We start from the raw sequence: 14,906 nt of genomic DNA, 5'->3' as shown, positions 1-14,906 counted from the left end.
ATCAGGGGGGGTACTGTGGCTTGGTTGTTGTTTTGAATCTCAGCAGCTCCCGTGAAGTTGGGAGTGGCAGCAGTGGGCGGGGCTTCTGCTGGGTTCTTCACTTCTGTGTGTGATAAATAAAGAACAGTTGTGTTTGAGGCCTGATGATTCTTGCAGTCATTCCTTCTACATATCCAACAGTATCATTTGCATTGACTGCCTGATAGTTTCTGGGCCCAATTCAAGGTGATGGCTTTGGACTTTAAAATCCTAAAAGGTTCGGAGCCATGTTATCTGAAGGCCTACACCTGCAGGAGCCTGCCCCAGCATCAGAGGCCCTACGCTCTGGCCCATCCGCAAGAGCCAATAGGCTGGCATGTGCTTGAGGCAGAACTTTCCCAGTGGTGGACCTACACCTTTGGAACTCCCTTATTTGTTCCAGTCTGCATTTGGAGCTTAACATCAGTATTTTCTGCTGCTGCTATGTGTGTGTTTCATTGTAATTTGTATGTTCATGTTTTTATACTATTGTAAGCCACCTCGTGAAGGTAGTCTACCCTGAAAGGCGGGTTCAAAATCTTTTAAATGAATAATAAATGAATACTGTATGGTGCAGCCACATCGGGAATACTGTATACAATTCTGGTTACCCCATCTGAACAAGGATTTCATAGAGCTGGAAAAGGTATAGAAAAGAGCAAAAGAACAATCAGACGGTTCGAGCATTTCCCTACAAGGAAAGGCTACAACTTAAAGGCAATGGGGAGATTATAAAGAGATTTATAAAGTTATTCATGTTTTGGAGAAAGGGAATACAGATAAGTTACCTGCTTTAGTTCATAATTCAATTTATATTGCACTGTTGTGAAGTAAATTTGAATAGATTTCAGATAGATTACACTAGGGCTAGGCAACCTTTTTGGGCTGTGAGAACATCTAGCAATTTTAGAAATTGTGCTGGGCACCACCACAAAATGGCTGCCATGGGAGGCATGGCAATAGACAAGTAACATGCCCCAAAGACTGATTACAAGTCAGAGGTGGGGCCTGAGTCCCACTACACTAAACAAGTTCTCTGAACCCAGTTTTAAGCACCAACAGAAACCTATGTCATTGCATCCCAGCTGCTGGTAAGAAAATGTATTAATTAAAAAATAGGAAGGGTAAGGCACCTCGATGGGTGCCAAGTAAGGTGTCTGAGGGTGCATTGCTGCCCATGGGCACACCACATTGCCTTTCTTTTGAAAAGTTTCATTTTCTGTTGCATCCAGAATTTCAAGACAGCATCTACATAGTGCTTTTTCATGCACACTGTACCATGTCTGTCCCAGGGCCAGCCCACCCATGAAGTAGGGCGTGGCACTTGCATCAGGTGGCGGAGCAGGGAAAGTGGCAAATTGTGCTGCTCCCACCCTCTGCCAGGAGGGCCTAACTCTGCAGCTTCTAATGGGTGCTCTGGGGAGCCCTGCCAGCCGCTCTCCCACCATGGCATTTGCTGCAGTGAACAAGCAGCTGCCAGGGCTCTCTAGAACAGCCGCCCGCCTTCTTCTTCCCTCATCATGCACAGCTGGAAGAAGCAGCTGTGGAGATTTTGCGAGGGCCACACGATCCCCCACAAGGTTTCATGAAGACCATGTGAACTCTCACGAGAGCCATGCAGACTCCAGCGAGAGCCCCATGGCCACTTCTTCTGGATGCATAGTTCCCCTTAGAGCCACTGCAGCAAAGGCAAGAGACCTTGTGCTGGGCCTGGTCTGTCCACACAGTAGAAGTGATGGAGTTGGCAGTGTTTGTCCCCTTCCCTTTCCCCACCCCCTTGTTCAATCACTTCCTGAAGTTGTTGACAGGGCAATGCAGAGCACTCAAGAACCCCCATGCAAACTCTGTACTCCACCCCACTGAGCCAGTGCCTCCAGGAGCAGCACCTCAGTGTGTTGGCTCAGTCAGGAGCTGGCTTGCCTTTCCCCTTGCCTTTCCCAGTTGGGGAAAGGTGAGGGAGGCGTGGAGCAGACTGAGCTGCAGCCTCAAGGAGTGTCCCTTGAGGCCACAGCTTTGTCGGGAGCCCCTCTCCTGACTCCTCCTGCTTCTCTGAGGAGGCATGGCCTCAGGGACAGGCCTCACCTGGAGTCTTTGCAGTTCAGATGTGAACACCTGGCAAGCTGAATTCCGCCCGCAGGCCAGAGGGTTCCCATCTTTGCTATAGATGGTTCCTGATTTACAAACCACAGCGTAGAAAGGCAGCATTAATTCTCACCAGTTCTGCATGTGTACAGTTTGCAATAAACCAGAACAACCTTCTTCAGTCTGGTGTCCTCCAGATGTGGTGGAGTGCAAGTACCATCATCCTGGCTATGCTGGCTGGGAGATAATGGGGGCTGGAGGACACTGAGTTGGGAAAGGCTGAACTACAAAGTGAAGCCACCTTTAAAAACCTTATGAAAAGAAAAAGCGGAAGTTTTGATACCTTATAAAAATCTACATTAAGACCAGAAGTAATTATTTTAATGTTATCATACCTTTAGTTGTAGTCACCTGACTCTCTTTCCACTTATTTCTGTTTGTTTGAATATTCAGCATCAACTGGTCCCTAAAGCTCGGTACATTTAAGGCAGCTAAAAGCTGTCTTTCTGAGCAAGTTGTATTTTCACCTGAGAGCTTGTGCCCATTAAGATTTTCTTTCCTCTCAGTTTTGCTTACTCCTGTAGGTGGCTTCCGGCTAAAAATAAAAGAACATTGTAAGCAATGAATTAGGTTGCAGTTATTGAACTGATTTTTGAATGGTTTAGTACTGTGAAGAAGCAAATGTCAAATTTGAAATTAGCATGAAAGGCCTAAATTGATGGTAGTTGCTACAAGTAGCAATGACTTGCTCCACTATCAAAAATAAATAGAAAAACAAAAAACAAGTGGGACGCTGTAACAAAATCTTGCAGTTTGTCTTGTAGGCTCTCTACAATTTTTTTATCTATGATTTCTTCCTCCCTCCTTCTTTACTAACCACTCCACATCCTACCTAGTTTTCTGTTTTTCCACCTACCAGTCAGTCACCGTTCTACAGGCACTGAGCATGCTCAGTCCTCACTAGGCTGTTTTGGGATTCTCCAAATTGAAAAAGGCCCCCCCCCCCTAAAGATTTGTGTGTAGTTCTGCAAACTCAGGGTTCCTCTCCCCACAGGTTGGCTGATACCTCCTTCTTGTATGTGGGTGCTGCTGTTTTGGCTATGTAGGCCTGGGCCTGAAGATCAATGCCCCCTCTTTCAGGATCAGAAAATGGAGCAACTAAAAATGGCTATTTAAAGGGCAATTAAGATGCTTCACCACCAAGCCCTCAGCTCCAATTAACACGAGCAATAAAATGGGCAGTATGTATAAACAGATTTTTTAAAAGTTAACGTTGGAAAGGAGTTTGCTGAATTGGACTTACTTGTGAGTAAATATAGAACAAATTTGGCTATGGAAAGGGATAACATTAGGCTATATTAAGTATTGTGCGGAAGGACTTTACTACATCTACAGAGATGCAACTTGGACTTTCATGGTAGTTGCTTGTTTCCAGCTTAACCTAGCTCTAATCCTGATGGACCCTTGGAAAGGGAAAGGTCTCCAGTAGTGAGGAGAATTCACTTTCAGTAGCTATGGTCTAGAAGAGCTAATAGCATATATAATTGATGCTTTCTTGATGTTTTCAGCATTACGGTGAACTGCAAACTATTTTGTACATCCTTAGAGCGTTAAGAGCCATAATAAAAAAGATAAGTTGCATGCTTATGGACTTGGCACTGTAACCTTTTTTTATTTTTGTTTTTCTGCATATATCTTTTCCTTAAGCTTAGATCCCTGGTGACCATCTATTTCTCCATTGTACAGCTCCAACAGTAGATCACTCATCCATACTTTTAAAAAGTGGTTATTTATTTATTTATTACACTTATATCCTGCCTTTTTTCCTCCTTAAGGAACCCAAGGCGGTGGTTAACAGCTGCAAGGTTATTCTCAACCAAGATCTTGAATTATGAGTGAGGCAATAAAGTGTTTAAGGTGACACCTCTTATAAGGCCATGGATAGCCACAAGTCACAGAGGTAGTGAGTTTGTGGCACTCCAGGACAGGAGTAGGATGTCCTATAGATCTGGCTGTGACATAGATTGAGATCTCTCCTGTTTCTCAGTTTAATGGATTATAAGCAAAACTGCCCCCAGGGTATGGGACAACAACATGTACTGCAGCCCATGCTAAAGTAGTACTATCCCATAAACTGAACAGATTGTGGCACAGTTGCTAAAAAAAGCTTGATGGCCAATATAATAGACCAACCTTTTTTGATTAAAAAGTACTAGCCTTTGTGGCTGAAATTTGAATCTCTACGAAGTTGGAGGATGTCTCTCTCTGTGTGTGTATTAAACGCACAGTAAATAGCAAGTGTGTGTGTATGTGGGAAGCCCCCTTCCTCCACCTCCACTTTTCTCCACAAACTGCTGCAGGAAAGCTGTGGCAGCAGTTCCTCCCTCTTGAAATTGAGGCCATTTTTGCCCACAAAGCATCTGAGGAAGGATGATACGTCACAATGTAGCATCCTTCATGGTGCACTGTGTGTGGGAAAACATGGCTGACTCTAATGCCATATCATGGCTGCCTATATGTGTGCGTGTGCGTGTGCATGCGTGCGTTTTCAACATGACATGATAACAGAACAACATAACCAAAAACTTCAGTACAACACTCCATCATGACAGACATTATGATAGCTCCGCAGCAGTAAAACCTGTTTTTAAAAATAGTTTAAAAAACAAAGAAAAGCTGCTGCAACTGACTCATAGGCTGCTAAAACTGTAAGTCCCCCACCCTTGTAAGTTCCCTAAACATTTTAAGGATTTTTCAGCCCCCTGCGTTTCCTCCCCTGTTTGTTCTCTCCCCAACTCCATAAATGCGCCAAAAATGTTTATAAAAGAATGTTTGGTGCAGTCCAGGTTGAAGTGAGGTCCAGCTGCCAGTCTAGTCAGCTTCTGCATGTGGAATAGGGGGCCTGGGAAGAAGGGGTTCTTGTCCTTTGCTTCAGGCAGCAGAGTGTCTTAGGCTAGCCTTGCTCAGGCTAACCTTACTCTGCCCCTGTAACTTCTCATGGCCCAGTTTCTGTAAAGAACTGTTCTTAAAGCAAAACTAGAAAACAGTTAATATCACTGTAACTCCTTTGTCTTGCCATGATCAGGGATCAGGCTAACTTGAAGCTAATAAGAAGGATGTTCATACCGAGGTTCTCCAGAGGAGGAAACACATTGAGATTTAGCAGCTTCATGTATAAGAGGAGCAACAATTTTATCCAGAGCTTCAAGTAGAAGAACAAATATTGGTTTTACTATGACATCAATAAAGCCTGTAAATAAGAACAAATCCAAACACAAAACTCAGGTTCCCAACTGTGGATCAATAAACTTTGCTCAGTCCAGAGTTCATCTGAGTGCAGACTTTGTGGCTTAAACCACAAAGCCCTCCCCCAGAAACTGACTGCAATGTACAAACCAGTCCCTCAGAAAAAGTCTCATTAAAACTAGTGAATTCATTATTACTCCAGACTAAGAGCAGCTCTACACTTTACACAACAAGTATGATTATTGCAGGTACAGCTTCACACAGCACATACTTAAACACTGGAATTCACTATGTCAAGATGTAGTGATGGCCACCAATTTGGTTGGCTTTAAAGGGGGGTTAGATAAATACCTGGAGGAGAAGGCTATCAGTGGCTACTAGTTCTGATGGTTATGTGCTACCTCCAGTATCAGAGGCAGTAAGCTTATATATACCAGTTGCTGGGGAACATGGGCAGGAGGGTGCTCTTGCACCCGTGTCCTGCTTGTGGGTTCCCGGTCAACAGCTGCTTAGACACTGTGTGAACAGAATGCTGGACTAGATGGATCCTCAGTCTGATTCAGCAGGGCTCTTCTTATGTTCTTATATGTATATATAGGATGTTAAGGATGCAAAGTATGTTGTCCACATTTCATATGTGTGCTCCAGGAAACATTGGTTTAACACAGGGGTGGGCAAGTTGTGGCCCTCCAGATGTTTTGGCCTACAACCCCACAATCCCTCACCATTGGCTATGCCAGCTAGGGTTGATGGGAGTTGTAGGGCAAAACACCTGAAGTGCCACTGGTAGCCCACCCTTGGTTTAACAGCAGTGTACCTGCAACACTCATGTTTGTATTAGCTGCACTCTTCACACTTATCTGTGAAGACTTTACTAACTTATTTTGAGACCAGGAGGCTAAACATATTAGAAGAACAACGTAAGAAGCAGGTCCAACTGTACTTGGCTGATAGGGTGGCCAAATGCAAAAGAGAACAGGGCTCCTGCACCTTTAATAGCTGTGTAGAAGAGGAAATTTCAGCTGGTGTAGCTTGCATGAAAAGCATATTTACACCTGCTGAAATACCCTCTTCTGCACAATTGTAAAAGGTGCCCTTTTAATCTGGCCACCCTACCATAGCTGCGTGCACACAATTCACATTCTCCAGGCTCAGCAAGCAGGAAGAAGCCCCTTAAAGACAGAGTAGCACTATTTTACAAAATTGTTTTATACACCACACGTTTCTTTCTATCTTCTCTCCACACACCCCGCTCCCCTCTGTTTTGTTTCATACAGTTAGCTGATCTTCTGGTTTGTGGTTCTGCCTTAACAGAGTACATTTCAGGAGAACGTGGTATCTCTGCACAATCCTGCTGCTTCTCCTCTATCAGGGTGTGTCGCAAAGTCAGGCAGTCTCTCAGCCAGTTCCAGGAACTAATCTTCTGACCAGTAACAAATCATGGTCCTTGCCATGATCAAAGGTTTTAGGTTTCCCATGCTGCAATCCCTGTAATTTATTTTCTGACAATATCTGATCCACATGTGTCATTATTATTGCCATTTACCTCTAAAAAGTAGTTACAGAACACAATGCTTTTAAAACAAACTCTTGGTCTCGCTTCTTTCCTACTCTGTAATTTTGGACTAAAGTCTAATGACCAACATGAAAAAATGCAGTCTCCACTTTGGGCAAGGGAGATTTTGTTGTTGTTGTTGTTCAGTTGTTAAGTCATGTCCAACTCTTCGTGACCCCATGGACCATAGCATGCCAGGCCTTCCTGTCCTCCGCTCTCTCCCGGAGTGTGCTCAAGTTCATATTCATTGCATCGGTGATGCTATCTAGCCATCTCATCCTCTGCTGTCCCCTTCTCCTTTTGCCTTCAATCTTTCCCAGCATCAGGGAAAGATGCTGCGAAAGATTTTCCAGGGAGTTTTCTCTTCGCATTAGGTGGCCAAAATATTTGAGCTTCAGCTTCAGTACCTGTCCTTCCAATCAGCAGTCAGGGTTGATTTCCTTTAGGATTGACTGATTTGAGCTCCTTGCAGTCCAGGGGACTCGTAAGAGTCTTCTCCAGCACCACAGTTCGAAAGCATCAATTCTTCGGCGCTCAGCCTTCCTTATAGTCCAGCTCTCACAGCCATACGTTGCTACTGGGAAAACCATAGCTTTGATTATGCGGACCTTTGTCGGCAAGGTGATGTCTCTGCTTCTTACTATGCTGTCTAGGTTTGCCATAGCTTTCCTCCCAAGAAGCAAGCGTCTTTTAATTTCATGGCTACAGTCACCATCTGCAGTGATCTTGGAGCCCAAGAAAATAAAATCTGTCACTGCTTCCATTCCTTCCCCTTCTATATGCCAGGAAGTGATGGGGCCAGATGCCATGATCTTAGTTTTTTAATGTTGAGTTTCAAACCAGCTTTTGTACTCTCCTCTTTCACCCTCAACAAGAGGCTCTTTAGATCCTCTTCGCTTTCTGCCATTAGGGTGGTATCGTCTGCGTATCTGAGGTTGTTGATAATTCTCCCGGCAATCTTAATTCCGACCTGTAATTCATCCAACCCGGCGTTTCTCATGATGTACTCTGCATATAAATTAAATAAGCAGGGTGACAATATACAGCCTTGTCGTACTCCTTTCCCAATTTTGAACCAGTCGGTTGTTCCATGTCCGGTTCTTACTGTTGCTTCTTGTCCCTCGTACAGGTTTCTCAGGAGACAGGTAAGGTGGTCTGGTACTCCCATCTCTTTAAGAATTTGCCACAGTTTGTTGTGATCCACACAATCAAGGGCTTTAGCGTAGTCAATGAAGCAGAAATAGACGTTTTTCTGGAATTCTCTTGCTATCTCCATGATCCAACAAATGTTGGCGATTTGCTAGTTCCTCTGCCTCTTCGAAACCCAGCTTGTACTTCCGGTAGTTCTTGGTTCACATGCTGCTGAAGCCTAGCTTGTAGGATTTTGAGCATAACCTTACTGGCATGTGAAATGAGCGCAATTGTACGGTAGTTTGAACACTCTGTGGCATTGCCCTTCTTTGGAACTGGAATGTAAACTGACCTTTTCCAGTCTTGTGGCCACTGTTGAGTGTTCCAGATTTGTTGGCATATTGAGTGCCACACTTTAACAGCATCATCTTTTAGGATTTTAAATAGCCCCGCTGGAATACTGTCATCTCCGCTAGCTTTGTTGTTAGTAATGCTTCCTAAGGTCCACTTGATTGCACTCTCTAGGATGTCCGGCTCAAGTTCAGTGACCGCACTATCATGGCTATCAGGGACATTAAGATCTTTCCTGTATAGTTCTTCTGTGTATTCTTTCCACCTCTTCTTAATCTCATCTGCTTCTGTTAGGGCTTTCCCTGCCTTCTTTGTCCTTTATCATGCCTGTCTTTGCACAAAACGTTCCCTTGAGATCTCCGATTTTCTTGAAGAGATCTCTAGACTTTCCCATTCTGTTGTTTTCCTCAATTTCATTGCATTGTTCGTTTAAGAAGGCCTTCTTGTCTCTCCTTGCTATTCTCTGGAACTCTGCATTCAGTTGGATATATCTTCCCCTTTCTGCCTTGCTTTTCACTTCCCATCTTTCCTCAGCTACTTGTAAAGCCTCATCAGACAGCCACTTTGCTTTCTTACATTTCTTTTTCTTTGGGATGGATTGAGTTGCTGCCTCCTGAACAATGTTACGGACCTCCGTCCATAGTTCCTCAGGCACTCTGTCTATCAGATCTAATCCCTTAAATCTATTCATCACCTCCACTGTATATTCATAAGGGATATGATTTAGGTCATACCTGAATGGTTTAGTGGTTTTCCCTACGTTCTTCAATTTAAGCTGAAATTTTGCAAGAAGCAGCTCATGATCTGAGCCACAGTCAGCTCCAGGCCTTGTTTTTACTGACTGTATGGAGCTTCTCCATCTTTGGCTGCATAATCAATCTGATTTCGATATTGACCATCTGGTGATGTCCATGTGTAGAGTTGCCTCTTGTGCTGTTGGAAAAGAGTGTTTGCTATGATCAGCGTGTTCCCTTGGCAAAACTTTATTAGCCTTTGTCCTGCTTCATTTTGTACACCAAGGCCATGCTTGCCTGTTATCCCAGTGATTTCTTGACTTCCTACTTTAGCATTCCAATCCCCTATGATGAAGAGGACATCTTTTTTTGGTGTGAGTTCTAGAAGGTGTTGTAGGTCTTCACAGAACCGATCAACCTCAGCTTCTTCGGCCTCAGTGGTTGGGGCTTAGACTTGAATTACTGTGATGTTGAATGGTTTGCCTTGGATTCATACTGAGATCATTCTATCGTTTGTGAAGTTGTACCCCAATACTGCTTTTCCCACCCTTTTGTTGACTATGAGTGCTACTCCATTTCTTCTAAGGGATTCTTGCCCACAGTAGTAGATATAATGGTCACCTGAATTAAATTCGTCCATGCTTGTCCATTTTAGTTCACTGATTCCCAAGATGTCGATGTTCAGTCTTGCCATCTCATGTTTGACCACCTCCAGCTTACCTTGATTCATTGATCTGACATTCTAGGTTCCTAAACAATATTGTTCTTTATAGCATCGGACTTTCTTTTCACCACCAGACACATCCACAGCTGAGTGTCCTTTCAGCTTTGGCCCAGCCGCTTCACTCTTTCTGGCACTACTTGGAAATTCCCTCTGCTCTTCCCCAGTAGTATATTGGACACCTTCCGACCTGAGGGGCTCATCTTCCGGCGTCATCTCTTTTAGCCTTGTGATACGTTCCATGGGGTTTTCTTGGCAAGAATACTGGAGTGGGTTGCCATTTCCTTCTCCAGTGGACCATATTTTGTCAGAACTCTCCACCATGACCTGTTCATCTTGGGTGGCCCTGCATGGCATAGCTTATGGCTTCACTGAGTTACGCAAGCCCCTCCGCCACAACAAGGCAGTGATCCATGAAGGGGAGAAGAGAGATTGCCTGTCATTAAAGGCAGTAACCAAATATGGTCTAGGCAAATCAAATCACATGTGCAATTGGTACCTTAAAAAAAATTCCACAGGAGTTTTTAAAGCTGTAGCATGTGGGGTAGATCTATGGGAGAATTAAAAAATTGCATGGAAGTATGATAAGGTCCTACCACCCTTTTTATCCAAGGTCCTTATCATGGTCTGGACAAAATACTCTGCCATCCCATTTGAAGCCAGGTGGCAGGTGGCAGGCTTAATGTGCTTTATGACATTCCAGAGCAAAAAGACTTTAAAGTCCTCAGAGATTAATTTAGAGGCAATGGGCAGTATCCAGTGTTGCCACAGCACTAACAGAAACAAATGCTAGTGCAATGGAGAGCTGGCACCCAGAGGTGAGATATCTCAAGCTAAGACCAAACAAAGTTCTGGATCAAAATGGATCGATAAATTTGAACTGCTAAGTGCTATTTGGCTTCCATGAAACTGACTCTTCTTTCTTTGTTCAACCCCATTTTACATTTTTGGGGTAGCAAAACTGACAGGAATTCATTAAGACTGCAAAGTCTAGAATGAAGCTTCCATAATTGTTCAGCATAGCTAAGAATGCCTTCAGTTCAGAAACGTTCTGGGGCATCAGGGCATTGTCAGTGGCTTCAGTATATTTTTAATGGAATGTAGACAATACAATATCCTAATAAACTTTCTTCTGAAAAACTGCACACTTTTGTCTTTACCATAAACCCATATTTCTGTAATCTGCACATCTTTTCAATATTTCCTATATAATCCTCCATATTTTTCACAATTATCAGAATGCTGTCCAAACAGAACACCTTCCATTTAAACCTAATCGATAAGAACACAGTTGGAGCACTAGCCACTCCATATAATAGTTTTTCATACAGACCCTTACGATGAGTGTTCACTATGAGAAATCTTTTGAATCCAAATCCAGAAGAACTTGCTGGTAAGGTTGAAAGAGGTCTAATTTTGTAAACACAGACCCTGTCTGCCATTTTAATGAACAAAAACTGTGGTTTGGGAATTAACCTCCAACCAGGGATTTATGGTGACCTTATCATATCCGCTGGGAAAGCTTCTGTATTTCTCCTCTGTTGCATTTCACACCAAAGACATCAAAAGATCTCAGCTAACTTTATTAGGGACTCATCTACACGGACACTCTTTCTAATGCAATTCCATATAAAGTGGACTTTCAAGAAATTGAATTAACTCCTTCCACAGCACATGGAGCCAGTACAGTGGTGTCTACATTGACAAAAACCCTGCTTTCATGGGGCAAACAGCACCTGAAACCACAGTTGTTTGGGGCTAGGTGGGCAGAGTCCTCTGAGGAGAACAGAATGTCATCAGCTGCATAGGTGCGGTGCAGCGAATGGGCAGAGGCTTGCTCCTGGCCCCTCTCTATGCTCTGGTGCTCAGTGAAGTGCAATCGAAGGCGATGAGTTATTTCCGAGTACCCATGTTTAGGCCACTCCTTGTGTCTACCCTTTCTTGGTGGGAGTAAGTGTTACTTGGGGGCAATCACCTTTTAAACTCATTAAACTTATGCACACCTCCAGATGAGTGAAGATTTAAACCAACAGACAAAGGAATTCTCCCAACCCCTCTCTCTGCTCCCGTACTCGGTAAAATGCAATTGAAGGCAACACGTTACTTCTTTGTAGACATGTTTAGCCAACTCCTCTCCCCGTGTCCACTGTTTCATGATGCAATTTTCCCTTCCTCCTATCAGCGCTGCTGCTCCCAGTCCACACTGAAGCCAATTGAGGTCACACAGATTCCCAAACCACACTGAAGCCACTGTAAGGGGAAAATCCAGCGCAAAATGACTTTTCAAAAAAGCGGCTTTTCAGGCAGCAAAAAACCCATAATTGATGCAGAGTGAAGGTAACGTCATCTGCCTCATCTGTGAGGCACAGTTAGGGATGTCAGAGAATTCCGCCACGGATCTCGGTGAGGCCGAATGCCAGTACATTCGGCCCCCCGAACTCCGTGGTGGAACAGCCTGCCCCCCCCACCCCCCCGCGGATCCCCCCCGGGACGAGACTTACCTGGGGCGGATGTTCCGGACAGCGGCGGCTCCAGCGGTGGCTTCGGCGGCGGCAGCTGGTCTTCCGACCGGCTGCTGCCGCCGCCACCATTTGCAGTCTGTTTCCCGCCCCTCCCATTCGTGATAGGCTACGTAAAGACTTATGTAGCTTATCACACCTGGGTTAAAAAACAAACAACACGTACGCAAATGGCAGCGGCTACGGCCACCGCCATTTGCATTCCTTATTTTTGGCCGTCTTAGTCTATGTAAATATTTACATAGAGTAAGATGGCCAAAAATAAGGAACACAAATGGCGGCAGCCATAGTCGCCGCCATTTGCGTATGCGTTTTTTTTTTTAAACCCAGATGTGATAGGCTACATATCTTCTACTGCCTTTACATAGCCTATCACGGCTGAATTCAGGGACGCAAATGGCGGCGGCTATGGCTGCCGCCATTTGCGTCCCTGCTAGCCAGCGGCCGGATGTCTGGTTGCTGGCAGAGCCGGCCGGCGGCTCTGCGGAATCCCCGCGGAGTGGAGCCGGCCGGCCAGGATTCCGAGAGGAGGCGCGGAGCACCTCCCCCCAGTGGCACAGTAGAAGCAGAGTAAATCTCACATGTAGATGGGGCCTTGGAGATCAAATGACAGATGTAGAAGAAGAACAAACACAAGCAGGCCCAGCAGCATTCTGAGAATGTAGAAGAACAAACACACAACCCACATTCTCTTAAACACTGAAAGAGTAACAGTATTTTACATAACTTTTGCATCCACCAGAGTTTCCTGCATAAAGTGTGAAGCTGCCCTTGATGTAATTTTTAATATATGCATTTGGGGGAAGGGGTGTATCAAACTGTTTTGTAATGGGGGTTTTTCTACTTGAAATAAGTATGGTTGCAATTCTATGCATATTTACCTGAGAGTAAGTCCACTTGAACTCAGTGAGGATTACTTCTGAGTAGGGATGTTGGAGAAATCCACGACGGAACCAAATGAGCTCAGACTTTCATGAATCCAACCCATAGATGCTGCAGTGGACAGGCTTTCCCCGTGTTGGGTGGATTCCAACATTGGATTCCACATTGGATTCCACATTGGGTGGTGCTGTTTCCCGCCTCCCAGCTGAGCAGAGCAGAGGAAGCTGCTCCAGCTGGTCCAGGGACTACAGAAGCAAGCAAGCAAGCTCCCAGAGAGCAAGCAACCAGAGTGAGCGAACAGGGGGAGCGAACAGGAATTCAGCAGGGGAGGTCAAGGGGGAGGCCTCTAACATTTTATTATTATTATTAATTATTATTATTTAATTATTTTTCTTGTAACACACACTTCCACACCAGTGGGACTCTGCTTTTAACCTCTACTGAGTAGAGGAACAGGCACAGGCTAGTATAGAACAATCACAAAGCTAGACACAAAAAGGGAAAAGAGGCTATGGAAGGACAAGACTCTCCAGTGGTGGTGACCTGCAAGGTGTGTGCAGTGTTTGTTTTCTTGCCTGAGAACAACATGGCCTACACCTGCAACAAGTGCAAGTTGATCACGCTGCTGGAAGAAAAAGGAAGAGGACTGGAGTGGCGACTGTCGACCCCCCAGGGAATAAGAGAACACAAAGAGTTCTTGGACAGAACAGTGGAACTACAGCAGCAAAGTGAAGAACAGAAGCTTGAAGAGCAACAGCAAGCTGAGGCAGAAGAGGGAAATGCTGAGGTGAGGAAAAATGCAGTAGAGGATACTGCTTGGAAAAGGGTGACAGTTAGGAGAAGAAGCACTAGATGCTACTCTGCACCAATAGAAGCAGTGGAGCTGTGGAACCGATTGCAGGTACTTGAGGATGAGACTGGAGGACAGCCTGCAGAGGAAGAATTACAGAGGAACCTGCATGAGAGTGAGCAAGAGGCTGAAGGTCAGTCAGCAGAGGCAATGAACCCCAGGCCTACAACAAGAAGAAGAGAAGAGTAGTAGTAGTGGGAGACTCCTTGCTGCGTGGGATCGAAACCCAAGTATCTCATGAAGACCCATGGACTCTCCAGGTATGCTGTCTCCTGGGAGGACAGATTAGGGACGTGACTGAAAGGTTGCCTGCACTCATAAAGCCCACTGACAGGTATCCCTTTCTTCTCATCCATGTGGAAACAAATGATACTGTCAAGCGGAGCTACGAAGAAATCACATCAGACTTTGAAGCTTTGGGAAGGAAACTCAAGAACTTTGGGGCCCAGTTAGTTTTCTCATCCATCCTTCCAGTAGTTAGAAGAGGGATAGAAAGGGAAAGAAAAATACTCCGGGTAAACGACTGGCTATGAAGGTGGTGCCAGCGAGAGAGATTTGGATTCTGGGACAATGGGCTATACTTCCTGGAAGATAGGCTGTTGGCAAGGGACGGGCTGCACCTCACAAAGCCTGGGAAGAATGTGTCTGGCCACAGCAATACGAACTTCATCAGGAGGGCTTTAAACTGAATCCTACAGGGGAGGGAGACGTAAAGTTGGGGGTAACAATGGATGAAGGCTCATGCACCGCAACTGAGAGAACAGCTCTAATAGCACCCAATAGTAGCCTTCAGAAACATGTAGGAAGAACACCAGAC

At 44.9% G+C, this 14,906-nt stretch overlaps 1 protein-coding gene across 1 annotated transcript in view; it reads right to left on the bottom strand.

Moving 5' to 3' along the window:
* LOC146358858 (dual specificity calcium/calmodulin-dependent 3',5'-cyclic nucleotide phosphodiesterase 1A-like) overlaps window positions 1-14,906 on the bottom strand; it is a 56,241-nt gene that overhangs the window by 15,212 nt on the left and 26,123 nt on the right. The window contains exons 10-11 of the mRNA XM_084830299.1: window positions 5,227-5,350; window positions 2,496-2,695 (exon numbers count right to left, since the gene is read on the bottom strand). Of these exons, the coding sequence (XP_084686425.1) occupies window positions 2,496-2,695; window positions 5,227-5,350 (324 nt within the window). The remainder of the gene's footprint in view (window positions 1-2,495; window positions 2,696-5,226; window positions 5,351-14,906) is intronic.

This window comes from Heloderma suspectum, chromosome 1 (genome assembly GCF_057233095.1).
Source record: "Heloderma suspectum isolate Gila_16-S chromosome 1, 16-S_ref, whole genome shotgun sequence".
NCBI classification, from domain to species: Eukaryota; Metazoa; Chordata; class Lepidosauria; order Squamata; family Helodermatidae; genus Heloderma; species Heloderma suspectum.
Note: the sequence above shows the minus strand (reverse complement) of the source record. Positions and strands in the feature narration are given on the sequence as shown.